Consider the following 17547-nt stretch of genomic DNA (forward strand, 5'->3'; position numbering starts at 1 on the left):
TTTTTCAGAGCAGTATTCCTGAATATACCACTTTTCTTAATAGATATCTACCCCACGTATTTTTCTTTTTGGATTTATCTTTCTTTTTCTTTCTGTTTCTCTCTGTCTCCTGATCTTGGTTCGGAACTAGGCTCTCTGTTTACTTGTCCTAACTGAAGCTCAGGCCAACTCTTATACATTCAGGTGGCACTGAAGGGTTAAAACCCACTTCTCTTATCTCCATACTCATTACTTACAAGGTGTGATTTACTTGGAAAAAATAAATATTCTAAGAAAAAACTTTTTGAAATTCTTAAGAAGTAAAAGGCCCTTGATTATATACTCTCAGGAGGTTGGGCGATGGTAGAGTCAAAATTCTGCTTCATAGAGTATGTCAGTCCATGTGACTCAAAAAGACAGTTTGGCAATTTTTCCACCTTAGCTGAAAGTTTTAAAGCTTCTTTTCTCCTCGGGGATAAGCTATTTTAATGACTTGTTGGACTGGCCAATACAATTAATTCTTAAATAATGTAGTTTTGTAAAAATGACCTTGATTTTAAAAAGTTATCTTGTTCATATACTGATTTGTCAATCTGTGATTATAGTTGCCTAGATAACGAGAGCTTATAATTTTTACTCAGTGCTTCTTACTGATTCCCACTAAGCCACCTCTCTTCTATGGAGATTATACACTAAAATAGTGAGAAAGGAATTCTCCTTTACTGTGGTTGAAAGTTTTATAAGTGTAAAGTAATATGAACTGTAGCCCATTGTTTTATTTAGGGAGAGGACTACTCGGCAGCTGCTTTTATGTTACATTTTTTTCTTTTTAACAATCAAATCCTTACTTTCAAAGAGCACTTTGTTTTCAGAGAAAGAGAAAATAACAATTTTCTGAATGTTAGCTGTTTCACATCTTGCTTTCTTATGCATAAACAGCAATATAGGCAAACGAGAATTAAGTTTAAATGCCGAGACCTGCATATTGTTATAGTTGTCATTGTACTCATTGAAGAGTTAGATGAAACCTAATTTTTTAAAATTAAGACTTTGTTGGGGTTAGTTTTAGGTTCACAGCAAAACTGAGGAGAAGGTACAGAGATTTCCCATATGCCTACACAGCCTAGCCTCCTCCGCTGTCACCAGCCCCCCCAGAGTGGTACATCTGGTACAACTGATGAACCTACCGTGATATATCATAATCATCCAAAGTTCATTGAAACCTAAGTTTAAGTTCCTGATCCGGAAGTAGAATATCAGTTTTCACAGCAGCATATCAACTCAAGAATGCTAAAATGATGTGTAAAGGATTTTTGTCTTTGGTGACTGAATTCTTCCATCTTTTTGGGTTTGTATATTGTGATCCATGGGATAAAAGCTATTGGGAAAAACAGTGAAACACAATCAGTGGTACTGTAACCAAGTAAAATTTGTTCCTGGCTCTAATTGATTCAGAGAGAGAAACTATTTGGCCGTGATTTATGCTCTTAATTTGGAAAGAAAAAAATTTCAACTTAAGGAGATAAGATATGGTAGATGAGTTGCCACTTGCACAGATTTTGGGACAGTAGCTTCCAACCTTGGCTGCATGTTAGAATTGCCTGGAGAGCTTTTCCAAATCTCAGGGCCCAGATTGCATCCTGGGCCAATAACATTAGAATCCTGCTGGGTGTGGGGGGCGTGGGGAGTGCAGTATTTTTTTTTAAAGTTCATTCTAATGTGCAGCCAAGGTTGAGAACCATTGTTAGAGAAAGTGGTGAACGTCAGGAGAGACTTTATTTTGAGTATCATGGAGACTTTATTTAGGCTTTTCACACAGTTTTAAGGCTTTAGGTGAGATTTTTCAGGCTTAGGAGCATAATAATTCCTATTTACAGCTGTACTTGAGAATACATATGATTTTCATAAAAAATAAATTACTATAATTGCCTTTTAGGAGCCTTCTTTCAAAATTTCCTATTAAAATGTTAATAGTAACTTTTATTTATTCATTGACTTAAATCACTGAAACTACTAGTTTATTTATAAATCCATTTTATGGCATTTATACACTTTTAGGATTTTTAAAGGTAATTTCTTGTAACACATACATCTTATTTATTGTGTAACATGAGAGAGAAAGAGCTTAGGAATTCCTAAAATGGATCCTTGATTTGGAAAATTAGAAATGGCACCATATCTTTTAGGCAATCAGAGTAATCAGTTAACATCATGCTGTTTATGAATACTATCAAATAGTGTTTTTCTATTTTTGTAAAGTACGCTTCTGTGGGATTGAGAAACTATGTGTTAGGAAATTTGGGGGAACAAAGTCTTACTATTTCATAATGAGAATATTTAATTACAAAACATAATACTTTTGACCTTCAACTGTGTTTGCCAATCACTTATCTAAAAGACTCAGAAAAGCATTTGAACATCCTGGGGTTGCCATATCAAAATTGGAGACCATGGCAAGCACTGCCATTTCTTTTAGTGTCCTTAGATCAGACCAGAGGAAACAGAACTACCCTCAGGTTCTGAGTTGGCCGTGGAGAATTTTGTTAGAATACGATGAATCAGTGATTCTGAAATATTGATTATTTCTAAAAGTGCTTTTCTCAGATATGTCCCTGAGTTATACACTGTATTTTAAAAGTTATAATGGTTTTCCCAAGAAAAATTATCCATTTGTTAATATCTCACATTGATTAATCCTCAGCTAATAATCAGAAAAATTATGGTTCACTTTTTAAACTATGTAAATTAAGGTTTATATTTCGTCATAACAGAATAGAAAAATTTAGGTGAAACCAGATGTTTCTTTTTGGTCACATTGTTTTGGTAGGACCAGATGGATCATACTTCTTCAGATCATCATCCAAACAGAAAAAGAAAGGTAGCAGATACTGAATTTTGTAGTGTCTCTTTTTTTATTAAGTAACTTTAATGCTGCAAAAGCAAAAATAGAATATATTGGAATAATATCATAGTGATACAATATAAGGCATATTTATATTTTCATGTAAGCATTGAGATAAATGTAAATGGAAAGACATTACTTTTATCAAAGTTTAAAAAAATTCTATGTGTTAACATTCTTAGTCTGTATATGTGCTTTATATTTTTGTACTTGCTCTGCTTTTATGTTCAGCAGAACTTTTCAGCTTCTGTTGTTTTAGGAAAATCTAAAAGTCTCTATACTACCTGAAAGAAACAGGTTTATATTTGGGGGAAAAAATGGTTATTAGGAAAGCTAAAGTGTGTGTGTGAGACAGAGAGAGAAAGAGATAGAGACAGAGAGACAGATAGAGAATTTTAGTACTGTAGGAGTCTTGAAGTTTGATCTTATTTAACCCTTGTATTTTACAATAAGGGTGCTGAGATCCAGAGTTTTGCCAAATTCAATCTCCTACTTAATGACAGAGCCAAAGTGAGAATCAAAACTCTTCTGGTTCCCACTTAGAGTTCTTTTTCACCATAACATGCTGCTTTAGAAAAAATAAGGCAACCGCAAATTTACAAATAATCAAGTTGCTTGATTAGAAAGCAGCAAATACAAAATATTGCCTTCACATATTTTATTTTGGTTTTGCAGCATTTTACAAAAGAAAAACAAAGGTTGCTTTTTGCTTTTTGAATAGTTGGTGCAGAAACTTTCTACCTAACTTTCTTATTTTTTCTAACAACTTATATCTACAATTCTGAGTGTCACATTTGTGTGTTCTGTAGATGTGTGAAAATTGTTAGAGTTTAATGGCAGTGAGTATGATTGACTCTCCTCTAACACTCTCCATGGTGTGGATGTGGTGAAACATGTTCCTTGCGGTGTTTATTATTTTAATAACATAGTCTAACTCATATAATACAGCATCTGTGACAGTATTTGTGGTTCCATTTTGTTCTCAGTGCATTAAAAGATGAAATTTACAAGCCAGTTTTTATCTTTTTGCCAAAGAAGAGGTCCCTGATTAATAAAATCTTTACACAAAATAACTTTTTCTTACAACATTAATAATCTTGTTAACCTTTGGGATTCTGAACTCTTATGTTGGGTCAAATTGTTCTTGCATATAATGTAAGCTTTCTCATGACTTTTTCATTTAATGTGAATGATGAGTATTTTCAGATACACCACACAGTGGTGACTTATACTACTGTACTACTGTACTTATATATGAGATAGACTAGTTTTAGAGATGGCCACGAGACACTGATGTATGAACATCAGCCTATTCATGGGTAAATAATGGCTTTTTAAACTTCTTTTCCAGAACAAAGGAAGAATTATGCACGGGATAGTGTCAGCAGTGTGTCAGATATATCCCAATACCATGTTGAAGTAAGATGCTTTGATGTTTGCTAACTTTAGAATGAAGCTTGAGGGATATAAATTGGTAGTAAAATCAGAGTTATGTTTTATTTCATTTCTATGATGTTATAAATTTTGTTGACCTTTTTTCTTTCAAATTTTTATAAAGCAGATGTTAAATATAAAAGTATCTTGTTAATCTGTTTTCATAGAGAATACATTAAAATGATAACTACTCATTTATCATTGTCAGCCTTATTTTGGTTAAAAACAGGACCAAGACTTCTATTTTGTATTATGGAATCTTCTTGAAATAAGCCTTGACAGTTTCAGTGGATGGTTTAGTTTTTACTTTTAGTTTTGTCTAAAGTCATTACTAGTTCTGTTTAAGCAATGGTTTCTTTTTTTAGTTTTTCCTCTATTGCTGTCTTTTAAGATATTTGCTCTTAATTGGAATCTACTTGGGTGGACATTTGCTTATTATAATGGAAAATATTTAAGTAGGAAGTAATTTTTAAATTGCTCTTATTTTCAATTTTCTACCACCTCAAGCATGCTTAATTACATTTAAACAGTTTTGTTTCAGTAGAGTGAAAAGTTTGACAGTTGTTACAGACTAGAATTGCTGTTGCTTCTGTCAATTACCAACGTCTGTAGTTTTCAAGCTGCCATGTAGATTGCCTTCTATTGTTCAGCATTTAAATGACCAAAATGGAATAAAATGGATTAAATAAAGAGAATGTTATTTAATCTGTTTAGAGTTTGTTTTTGTCATGTTTATGTAGTTCCACAAGGCTCAGTATTAAACAGATTTAGATATTTTATGATTCAAGGCATCATTTCCTCTATTCAACAAAAACCTGTTTGACCTTATTATCCCAATAAGGTAACCATGAAAGTCTCGAGTACTTTGTATTTGTCTCTCCCCTCTCTACTAGCTGACTTCAGTTAGTTTAACTTTGCTATTTTTTTGGAAAATGTTTACTAAGAGATTGTGTGTATTATGTTTTTTCTTTTTGCCAATCATAAGCACTTGACTACCTTTGTTCTGGATCGGAAAGATGCTATGATAACTGTTGACGATGGAATAAGGAAGCTGAAATTGCTTGATGCCAAGGGCAAAGTATGGACTCAAGATATGATTCTTCAAGTGGACGAGAGAGCTGTGAGCCTGATTGATTTAGAATCAAAGGCAAGTTGGAAATATTTATACCATTTTATTTTCAAGAAAGTCCACAAATATTTATGTTTACAATTAGGTCAGGTTGTTTGAAAATGGGTAAAAATTTAGCAATGTAAAATATTCTTGTCAGTTATTTTGAAGAAAAAATGTCATACTTTATGTACTTTATGCATGCGAAATCATGTTTTTAAACTAGAGATAGAGGGATACAATGTTTTTTAACCATGTATGATGAGATGGAGGAAGTGAGGAAAAAATGCATAGTGCTAAAATAAGGCCCCTGGGGACTTCCCTGGTGGTGCAGTGGTTAAGAATCCACCTGCCAATGCAGGGGACACGGGTTCGATCCCTGGCCCGGGAAGATTCCGCAGGCTGCAGAGCAACTAAGCCCCGTGCACCACAACTACTGAGCCTGTGCTCTAGAGCCCATGTGCCACAACTACTGAGCCTGCGTGCCACAACTACTGAAGCCCGTGTGTCTAGAGCCCATGCTCCGCAACAATAGAGCCCACCGCAATGAGAAGCCCGCACACTGCAACGAAAAGTAGCCCCCACTTGCTGCAACTAGAGAAAGCCCATGCGCAGTAATGAGGACCTAATGCAGCCAAAAGTAAATAAATAAAAATAAATAAATTTAAAAAAAAGAAACAATTGCACTGACACCAAAAAAATAAAATAAATAAAATAAAATAAGGCCCCTGTAGGGCACTATTCTTTATGACACATATTAATTACATGCTAGGCCAAACCATATCCCAGTGATATGGTTTGAACCCCAGTGAGTGAATTGGGATAAAAAGGTTTGTGTGTATGTACATTAACTTCCACCAGACCAACACTGGGCACCTTTCTTTTACACAGCTACTCAGGTAAGATGCTGGAGCTCTTAAAAAAGCCCTTTCTGAGCTCCATCGTCTAATAGGCATTTGAGTTGCTAAGATAAAGACAACAACTCTTTGTTGTCTGATAGGAGTCGGGATAAAATTTGCCCTTTCTTTCATCTCATTCATTGAATTCTGTGAGAGAATAACAACCGAGAGCTTCTCTAATCCTCACAGTTTCAAGTAATTGTAGAGGAGGGATATTATTTAATTTACTTTTGCAAAGAAAGAAAAGTTATCTCTCTAGTATGGCTCAGAAATTTCATTCTAATTTAATGGAACCTGCATTTTTTGTTTCACCTTTTCTGGGTCCCAGGGAGTCAGGACTTAGAATAAATTTATGGTGTGATGTCTATGTGCTGTCTGTAATAAAATTTATTGTTATTTTTTATGTTCTAGTTATCAGGGATATTGTATTTTGTTTACTTAAAAAAACCCCACAATTTCTCCCATCAATTCCATCATGACACCACTAGCTATTTGTGTAAGGCCACTAGTGTTAGGATAAGCACCTTAAATATATCTCATTAAATAATATTCACTTTCACAAGACCAAATATCTAATCATTTTGAAGAATGTATTTTTTAGTAAGATTCTTCTGACCATGCTGTTTGACATTTTTGGCTGGAAAAACTTACATAGTGAATTTTTTCATCTGAGAGATTCACTGAAATAAAAAGTGTACAAATGATGTGTTATTCTCAGCCTAACATTTGTGATCACTGAAGGTAGAAACTAAGAGTATGACTGTACAGTGTTCAAGTAAAACAAACAAAACAAACAAAAAAACCCCCAAAACTACATAGCCACAGGGAAAAGAATACCAGGTAATATGGTGAATAATTTTGGAAAGAGGCCTCAGTTTACCTATTCTGCTCTTAAAGGCATCGTCTCTAGCCCAATCTTAGGAAATCAGTAATGCTAGTTTCAGTATTTCTTCTGTTTATTAAGAACACAACTACATTCCTTTGTTAAATATTTCCATTTTTGTTGCTCTTTCTCCCATCCACCAGGCTTGTATCTTTGCTGCCTACTTGTACCTAATCATCCTCCAAATTTACCGTGTTTACTAGCATCCATTGTCAATGTGATTTGCATACTTTAAAAATTATTGGTACGATGCCTAGAGCTCTTTGTGGGATAGATTTTATATAGCTAATGAAAAATAAGACAAGTTATATTTTTACTTTGTAGAATGAACTGGAGAATTTTCCTTTGAACACAATCCAGCACTGCCAAGCTGTGATGCACTCCTGTAACTATGATTCAGTTCTTGCCCTCGTGTGCAAAGAGTCAACTCAGAACAAGCCCGATCTTCATCTTTTCCAGTGTGATGAGATTAAGGTAAAAGAATGGTGAATTTTCTTTCCCTTTAAGCACATGTTGCAGCAGCTTTTGATCATCTACTTCAATCACATGGCTAGTAGGTACTAGATTTTTAGTTTCTTAGGATTTTGTAAGGAAAACAAATACCTCGGTATCTTCACTAGGGTTTCCAGGCTAAGTAAATAAAGAGGAGATAGAATAGTATTAAAAAAAAGAAATCAGATGCATTCTGTTTATTAAAACAAAGGTGTGAATAATACATTAAATTCTTCACTGAGGGACTTGGACTTATAATTAAAGATTGATTCTTCAAAAATCATTCTTCATGGACAATAAATAATCATGCCATCCTATTTTATTCTGCAATAATCACATAGCATGGATTATTGTAATGAAACACTTGGACATTTTCCATGATATCGATTTAAGGTTCACTGTTTAATTATGTGACTTGAATAATTGCTCAAGATATGTAATCCCCTAGTGAAAATGTGAAAATAGTTGAGCATAGTTACCAGTAATAATATGCCATACGCTGAAGATTTGTATTTCAAAGTACACTGTAATTTTCAAATGATTATAATTTGTGATGCTTTATTGGACATTAGAATTTATCTTCAAACTTGAATCTTTATTTCATGAGTTGATTTCTCTAAAAGGGAAATCATTTTTGGTTGAGTTGATTGGTGCTTCGCCAAAGCAGTGTTTTATCACTGTGACTGCATATTATCACATATACAGGCAGTTTTTATCTTATAAAGAAATGCCGGGAGATTAACATGAAGTGTCACTTGATCTTTTCTATAATTCTTTGACATTAAAATATGATAGGTAAATTAAGATTGACTATGAATTGTGTATTTTATAATTTTCTTTTTATTTCAATTTATGTCATAAATGACTTTCTAAAAATCTTACTTGAAAAGAATTGTGGCAGTAGATAATTTGTATACGTAATGTTCATCAAACTTTTATATAGTGCCTTTTGAAAGTCATAAAGTGTATTAAGAATTTTGCAAGGTTAGATTTATTAACTCAGTAAGGATTAAGATGAATATTTTGCTCTGAAAAGATAGTGAAATTTAATTCAAACATTTTAAAAACAGAGAACTATGCTAAAAGACATTTTAAATCTGGTGTTTGCTTCAGTGCTCTAAAATCCCTCCCTGGAAACTAAGAGTTATTGGGCTGAGTGAAGTTTCTGGCTTTCAGTTTTGAGGATAAAAGGTTTGCTTTATTTGATAGGGCATGAGGATACTGATGGGTCCAAAACAGATTTACTGAATGCTGTTTTGTCCTCATTAAAAGTCAAGGACCACTACACAGCTATATGCATTTACCCATTGGTGCACATATGAGATGGATTTTTTTCCTTGCCCCATTAAAAATATAAATGCAATGAAATATGTGGTTTCTTTTACATGGGCCATCTTGCAACATCAGTTTTGTGTTTTAAAGTTTCTTTATCAGGGCACTTTACACAGTACTCCTGCTCACCTCTGTAGTAAATTTTTTCTTAGAAATATGATGGCCAACCCCACACCCTGCCCATAGGAAATTCAGGATTCCTAGGCATCTTCAGTTTTATTTTCCCACATAATAGAAAGCCTTTGAAATGACGTTTGTAATGTCTTCCTGAAACTAGGATGTTCTTATGGAAGTGAAGCTGGACTAGGATGCATTAACACTCTCATTTAATAGCCGTGTGACCTAGGCCAAGTCATCATATAAGTATTCCTCAGTTTTATTAATTATAAAACAAGAAGAACAGATTATATGATCTTTAAGTATCTTTCAGTTCTAAAATTTTATGATTACCTGGGCTTATGGTAAAAGAGTATAATATATATGTATGTATGTATGCATATATGTATTTGAGAAAAACATACGTAATTACAGAGAAAAAGCAGACACAAAATAGAAGATAAATACATCCCAGGAAGAACCTAATATACAGTAATAATCACTGGCTAAATAAACTTCAGAACCAAACAAAATAAATTTCTTAGCTGCTAATCTCTTATTGGTTCCCAAGAAAACCAAATTAAATGTTCAAGGGTTATTGTTGGAAAAGGATCGGAAAAGTCAAACCATTTAGAGAAAGTTAATTTTTATTAACGTGCAATGACAAAATAAAGGGGTTATCACAAAGGTGACAACCTAGTGTTGGGGTCCACCCCTTGACGATGTGGGTTCGTCTTAAACTGGGAGTAGCGCTGCTGCAACTGAGTGGTTTCCACCGGTTAACGGGGGCCCAGTGGATGGGGAGGACGGGGGAGAGGAGGGATGCTGCTCCGCATGCTGGTACTTAGGATTCCTTCACTTCTTCCCACGCAGAGGTATTAACCCATTACATTTTCAGCATGTGTTTATACTTTCAGCATATGCAAATCCTTTTTCTCTTTGTCTTTATGCAAGTATAGCTTTAAAAAAAAAAAAACTAAAGGAATCTGGATTAAATAATCTTTAAAAAGTCCTTCAGTTTTCCAATCCTGTCATTACAAATTTCACTTAAAAAACTGGAAGAGTTATGTTTCGAAAGCAGATTAAAAAAAAAAAAAAGACTTCTTTGCATCAAGACGTTTTTTTGTTTCAGACAGGGAACATAATCCCTTTTTCTGTTTTAACCTACATATCAAGACAAAAAATAATCCATAAGCCCCCAGGTAACTTGTCTTTCATTGCAGGCGAACCTAATTAGTGAAGATATTGAAAGTGCAATCAGCGACAGTAAAGGAGGGAAACAGAAGAGGCGGCCTGATGTCCTGAGGTAAAAACGTTAAAAGAAATTAAGGGCTAGAACTGGTGTGTGTTTAAGTCTTTTTTTTCCTCTAAAAATTAAAAAAAATGTATGTTCAGTGAAGGTATATTATATTTTGCAGATTACAGTCTGTAATCTCAACTCATTTGCTCTCACAAGTTTGTCGGTGTATGTGTGTGTGCCTTTTCTCTCCGTGATTCTGGTCTTTCTCTGATATGGCTCCTTCTACTTGTGTTGTCACAGAGACCCATGAACCAATGTATGGCATTTTAAGGCAAGGTAGCCAAAGGGACTATAAATAGATGTTAGGTCTCTAGTTGGTTAACAGCCTTTGCAAATCATTGGAGACCCAGAAAAAATGTTAAACCTGGTTTTCAGCTGATTTGAAAATGTCCTATATTTTTATATTTCATATACGTTTATAAATATACATAACATGGCATGGTTAGGAAATCCTTGTTTTTCTACCCCTTGACATAGTTCTTCTTGAGGTTGAAGAACTAATACCATAAAATTGAGAGAACTGATGTATTGTAGAAATAGAAGTGGTAAACATTCAGTTTGTTTTCATCTGTTTTCAGGATGATTTCCAAAGCAGACCCTGGTATACCGCCTCCACCCAGAGCTCCCGCCCCTGTGCCACCTGGGACTGTGACCCAGGTGGATGTTAGAAGTCGGGTGGCAGCCTGGTCCGCATTGGCAGCTGACCAAGGGGACTGTGAGTATTTCCAGGGATTGGTACTTATTTATCATTTACTTTGAGTTGTGACCTAGTTCTTGTTTTCAAAATCTGATGCTGATTTCTGAGCTGAAACTTGAGGTTAGTTTTGTAAAAATAAATCTTTCGTAAAGGAAAGTTAAGCCTTGGGCACTGTAAGATTATTGTCTCTGAGAGTTCAGACCAGTCTTTTAATAAATATGGTATTAGGAGTAGACTCTTTTCTTTCTAAAGCAGTCAAAGAGAGAAAGTTTGACTCAACTAACAATTAAAAGAATGGTAATATTATATATACCAAACAGGAGATGATCAATATTTTTTTAAGATAATACTTCAAGTTCTTTCCATTATTATTATCTTACCACTGTCCTCTTTTGGACAAACTGTTTGTGGTGACAAGGACAGGATGTCAGGGCAGGGGTAGGGTGACGGAAAAGGACTAAAATGCATTCACCATCGGGTAAACTTGCCCAATGGACCCTATGTCTGTACCAGCATTTTACCATGACATTCTTCTTTAAAAACAAATAATCATGGCAAAGAACATAGTGTAACCTTTTATATGACAGAATGTTTTACTAAGTCTGAAATTTTTGTAACTGGAAAATACCTTAAAATATGTTTGGTCCAATCTCTTCATTTTAAGGGTGAATAAATTGTGATCCAGTGAGTCTGAATTTGATGGAGACCATAGCCTCATTCTTTTGCCTCCTCGTTCAATGTGACTTCTTAAATCTCTTATCCTTTATCTAATAAAGCATTATTCATGAGAATCTAACAGTGTAGTTAACCTACAGAACTTGATTACCAAAATGAGTGATACTGGACTGTACTTTGAGTCTGGTGAGTCAAAATTTGGGCTCTGGAGCAACACAGGGATCTACCTGTGAGACCTTGTGAAGTTATGCCTTACTTGCAGAATGGGAATAATAATTCCTATGTTGCTGTGAGTCTGAAAGCAAATAATGTCTGTAATAGTACCTGGAACAGTATAGTAGACATTCATTTTTGCCAAATTGAGTTCATTTTATTTTTCAATTTCTTTCCATTTTATTTAGATTCCCATGTTCTTAAAGTTATTTTCACTTTACATATAAACCCAGCTAACAGATGAAAGAAAGAAATATTTGAAGCATCCGCTTTTCAAAAATAAAGTAACAGAATTATTATTTACTGTAATTTTATAGCAGTTTCTGTCTTTAGGAATTATATACATTTCTATCAATCCACTTTGTGTTTACAATTTTATGTTTAAAAACTAAACGGGAGTTTACAGTGTTTTCTACTTCTTGTGTACTTACAATAGTTTTGCTATTGTTACTATTTTGTAGAGGGGATGTAGGTTTTATTTTGAGAGAAGTCAAAATGGCTTTTCTTGAAGTTGAGGAAGGATAAGACATCTTAAGTTTTCAGACATTCTGAATAAACCTGTTAAAACATCTGTAAAACCTAATATAATTTACAACAACAACAATTTATTCCCAGGAGTTTCTGAGCCCTCATTCGATTTTGTCTGAAATACTCTGTGCAGTCTCATCTATTTAAATTACAGTTGGATAAAGTTTTCAGAACTTCTGATTTACTACTAGGTCAAACAGAACACACCACTTACCACGTGAGGTTCTGTCAGGCTCCAGGCCAGTGTGCAGTTGGAAAGCCCTCCAAGAGGAGTATCCCTCTGGTCCCTCTGAAGGCTCCAGCTGACTCAGGCTGGACAACTCCTTCTTTGGACCCTTAATGTAGCTCTACCCCTGACTCCAGAATAGACCTCTGTAGAATAGTGGCAGTGGGATGCTAGTAGTGCCGCAGATGATGAAAAATTCGAGAAATACTGCATCTCTCTCCCTGTGTCCTCCAAATGATATTTTGAGACCTATTGGGTTCCTAATAGCTGTAGTTCAGCTTCAACTTACTGCTCTCTGGAGTGCACTAAAACCAAGACAGCGGCTAACCATGTGTAAAACAGCAGCTAACTGGCAAGATTTCTTATGTTGAAATTTCACTGATTAAGTTTCATAAGACTGAGCGATTTCTTCCCTTTTTTTTGGCAAGTATTCCATGTAAGAGTAAAGTTAGACATAGAGGAGGCATAGCAGTTTTCAATATTTTTTGCAGTTCTCTGTATTGAACATCATGAGTCATGATGATTCATCATGAGTCATGACGATCCATCATGAGCTGTATTTCCATTAGTGATGATACAGTTTTTCTGTTTCATCCATCCATTTTTCTTTCATTTCATCTACTGAGAAATCTTTGAATGAGTATCTGTGTTTAGTGGAAGTGTTAACGGACCTGTACCAGGACGGAGTTCATGATAATGATCATGATTAACATCATGGTCTAGCCAACTGAGCTAATGTAACACCTCAAGACTTTGGTTCTTTAATTTGCAAATTCTTGTAGGTATTTCTACTTATAAAGTTTATGGCTTAAAATGATAATGAGCCCAGCATTGTGGTCTTTAAGCTTAATTAGACTACAATTTTAGAAGCACTTTACTATCAGAACCCCCAAAGCTTTACTGTTGTCATGATGTTAGATGGTATGAAAATTAGGAGCTTTAGAACTTAGAACTTAGTCGGCCCATTTTAGGAAGTAGGTGCTTAGTGTGGGTTTATATTTTTTTCTTGTGTAGGAATTAAAGGGTACTAAGTTAGGGTTGGTTCCACTGGCAGCTGACTTTGGAAAGAGAGAGAATAGAGGGGAAATTACAGTGTAAATCAATCCCATACAAATGGAAAGCCAGTACTGCAGCTCTGCCAAGTGTGGTAGCAAGGATGCATGTCAGAGGTGATGGGCATAGCTTTGATTTTTGTACCCAGTGGAGGTGTTTCCGTTTGCAAATGATGCTCTTTTCTAGCCAATTTGCATGTTTGATTATCTATATTGGTATCACTTAAGCAACAGGTTAAAAGATATATGATTCTCTTTTCTTTAGTTGAGAAACAAAGGCATTATTATCAGCAGGAAGAAACACCTGAGATGATGGCAGCTCGCATTGACAGAGATGTGGTAAGTGAAATAGTCATCTTTATATCATTGGCTTTTTTTTTAAGAGGAAAAATTATTAACAGGGAAAATTAAGTTGATTTAAATAAAGGTATTTTGTGGAAACTATATTTTCTCTTTCCAGTGGTGGTTATGCCCTTTGAATTATTTTTTTAAACTATTTTTGCCTTTATGCCAATATTTAATTAGTAGACTAAGGCTGTGATAAACTAGAATATCAACTGGTTTGCAAAGGAATTTAAGCTGAATTATCAAGATTTGAGGGGTTTTTCTTTTCTCATAGTTTGTAACCCATGATTGAAATATCTTCTAAATTTGTCTTCCTGGCATTTGCTCTAAAATATTTTATAATGCCTGAAAGGTAAAAGTTATGTGGCATTTCTTAAGGGTAGGTAAGTACATTTTAATGCTTTATAAAGGATAAGGCTATATTTATTTTTATTTATCCATAGTAATTTCCTTTCAGAATGACAATGTCCTGTGACATAATCATAAAATATGACATCAGCATAATTACTTTTTATACTCTACTTATGTTCTCAGCTTATTTGGAAACAAATATTTAGAGGAATTTGAAGTTTGGAATTTAATTTTTACATCACAGTACTACTTGTTAATACTTAAAACTTTATTTAATACTTAAAAGCTTATTTAATCGCAGTTTTTACTCTTTAGTTAAAAGAATGTCAAGTTTCACACATAAAAGAGAAAGTCAAGTAAGACTATAGTATGTATAATATAATATGTATACTATAATATACAATATAGTATAATCAAAGTTGATCTCATGATCTCTGAAAGCATAGTGCATCATTAATTCTGTTTTACCCAGAAGAAATGCTTATTAATGCCTATTATTGCAGATTATCTATGTGTTTATTAGGTTATCATAACACTCTAGAGCCCTTTAATTCCATGAAATAACATTGTCAATGCTTTACTGGAAAATTTATTAGAAAAACAGAAATGCTCAGTGCTGTTCTAACAAACTGATTCTTGGAAATTTTCCCCCTAACTTTATGTGGGCGAACACAATGAAAAAATCAGAGTAATTGAAAATAATTAATAATCTGAATCGATATTGTGAATGCTTTCATTATGGTATTGAAAATAGAACAAAATTAAGCTAAAGAAAAATGTAAATGTTAGACTTTAGCCACAGGTATATTTAGTTCAAAACTTTTCTTAGAATTAGTGATAAACCTGAAATTTGCATGTGGGAGGGGTTCCTTTTTCTTTTCTTTCTTTCTTTTTTTTTTAACTTTCTGATTTCCTTCACAGTGTACAGCTAAGGCAAAAATAGTTTTCTTTTGTTTTATATTTTATTCTGTAATTTCTAATTCCAGCAAATCTTAAACCACATTTTGGATGACATTGAATTTTTTATCACAAAACTCCAAAAAGCAGCTGAAGCATTTTCTGAGCTTTCTAAAAGGAAGAAAACTAAGAAAGGTAAAAAGAAAGGACCAGGAGGTAAGTTGGATTTTCTTAACCTTCTAAAGACCATTCAGAACGCCAGTGCTAGGCAGAGTTTCTGCCCTTCTGAGCTGTTCAATAAGACTCCATTGACCAGGGACCAAGGTCCCTTTTCTGGTTTTGAGATAGCACCAGTGATGTAGGCAGAGATTAAGATGAGCCTGGGGAAGAGTCCATTTGATCCCAAGTTGGCTACAGTAAAGAAAGACTCTAGGACACTTTACCTAAATTACAGAGACTCTGAGATTCAGTAGTGACCATCTGTCTATAGTTTTCATTAGTCATCATAAAAGTAATGTCTGTTAAAGAAAGTCATAGCACCATTCTTCCCATATTTGAATTTATTTAATTGTAAATATAGAACCTCATTATTTTGTTAAATAAAAGGATTGACTTTTCTCATTAAAATAGTTTAAAATGTCAGCGGATTTTAATTTCTTATCACAAAACACCAAACAGTACATTCAAGTCACCTACAAGCAGTTTTTAAGTATGCTGTGGTTCAGCTATTTAAAATGACCTCAAAATGTATAAAATTATAATTATGGAACAAAATGGTATAGATTGAAATATATAAGGGAATAGTAAATTAATATTCCTTTTATTTCACATGACTTCCAAATCTTTGTCTAGCTCTGTCTATATCATAAGCATATGACCTGTAGACTTGTTTTCTAGATGGATGTATGTGGATATACCTCACCTCCATACATTCTGAAATCAAGTATTACTGCTTTCTGATGTCTCAAACCACTTACTTCTCTTGTACTGTTTACGAAGGGTATACTATCTTCTTGGTCATCCAGATTCAAAGCCATTTGAATGGCTTTCAAAAACTCAAAGATTTTTTTATGAGTCCATTCTCTAGCTTATAACCAACATTGATTTTATTTTTTTGGTCCCTTGTACCCAGTTTTTTCCCTTTTCATTTTCATAACCAGCACTGCTTCAAGATGCCTCATTTTTTACCCAGCTTTCTAAGCAACCCTCAAGGCTTTAGTCTTCCATTCTGTGAGGACAATCTTCTTAAAGCTCGAAGTTGGTCACTTCATTCTTCTGCTGGAAAGCATGTTAATCCCATGTTCTATTGATATAAGTCAAACTCTGGCGGTTGAGGTCTGGCAGTCAAGGTCATTCACAATCTAACCTTGATCTGCTTTTCCATTCTCATGTTTCCTTGCTTTTATGTTTGTTGTTTCATGTACATGCAATTTCCTTTTTCCATGTTTTTGCTAATGCATTTTTATCCAACCATGATGTTTTTCTTATCAAATTGCCCTGGAACAAACTTTTCAAATCCCATCTTAAAAGCTGCTTTCCCCATGAAACATCTTTAAGAATACATTTCCCCATCTGTAGTCTCTTTCTAAGCTCTCAGTTGACATATCTCTGTTACTTATCTGATTCATGTCTTCTATAGATTTTAAGGCCTTTAAGAGTAGGGCTTGTAACTTATACATTTGTATAGCCTTCACAATGATTGGTACATAGAAGGGCTACAATATAAATTTATGGAATTGATGAGTAATCTGGTAGTGTCTAAGGGTAGAGGAATCCATTTCAAATGTTGGATCACCTTGATTTGTTACAGTCAGACTTTGAGATGTGGGAGGGTAACTAGGTAGAATGATATCTGATGTGATCATCAAATTTTACAAACATAAATGTGTTTTTTTCATTGAATAAGTTTTCTTGGAACTTTGCTCTCATCTACCCCTCCTCCCATTTATTTCTTTAGAGGGTGTTTTAACACTGAGGGCAAAACCTCCACCTCCTGACTTATTTATTGACTGTTTCCAAAAGTTTAAACATGGATTTAACCTTCTGGTAAGTTTTATTTATTTATATACAATTAAGAGAAACAAACGGAAGAGATCAAAGTGTAGCCAGGATGTACCTGATCAAATTAAGAGATTAAA

At 34.2% G+C, this 17547-nt stretch overlaps 1 protein-coding gene across 1 annotated transcript in view; it reads left to right on the forward strand.

Annotated features, from left to right (window-relative positions):
- EPS8 (EGFR pathway substrate 8, signaling adaptor) overlaps positions 1 to 17547 on the forward strand; it is a 188123-nt gene that overhangs the window by 127238 nt on the left and 43338 nt on the right. Inside the window, exons 5-13 of the mRNA XM_079714738.1 lie at positions 2807 to 2857; positions 4233 to 4300; positions 5301 to 5462; positions 7530 to 7679; positions 10349 to 10431; positions 11004 to 11140; positions 14082 to 14155; positions 15499 to 15625; positions 17367 to 17455. Coding sequence (XP_079570864.1) covers positions 2807 to 2857; positions 4233 to 4300; positions 5301 to 5462; positions 7530 to 7679; positions 10349 to 10431; positions 11004 to 11140; positions 14082 to 14155; positions 15499 to 15625; positions 17367 to 17455 — 941 coding nt within the window. The remainder of the gene's footprint in view (positions 1 to 2806; positions 2858 to 4232; positions 4301 to 5300; positions 5463 to 7529; positions 7680 to 10348; positions 10432 to 11003; positions 11141 to 14081; positions 14156 to 15498; positions 15626 to 17366; positions 17456 to 17547) is intronic.

The sequence above is a fragment of the Hyperoodon ampullatus genome (assembly GCF_949752795.1).
Source record: "Hyperoodon ampullatus genome assembly, chromosome: 11".
NCBI lineage: Eukaryota > Metazoa > Chordata > Mammalia > Artiodactyla > Ziphiidae > Hyperoodon > Hyperoodon ampullatus.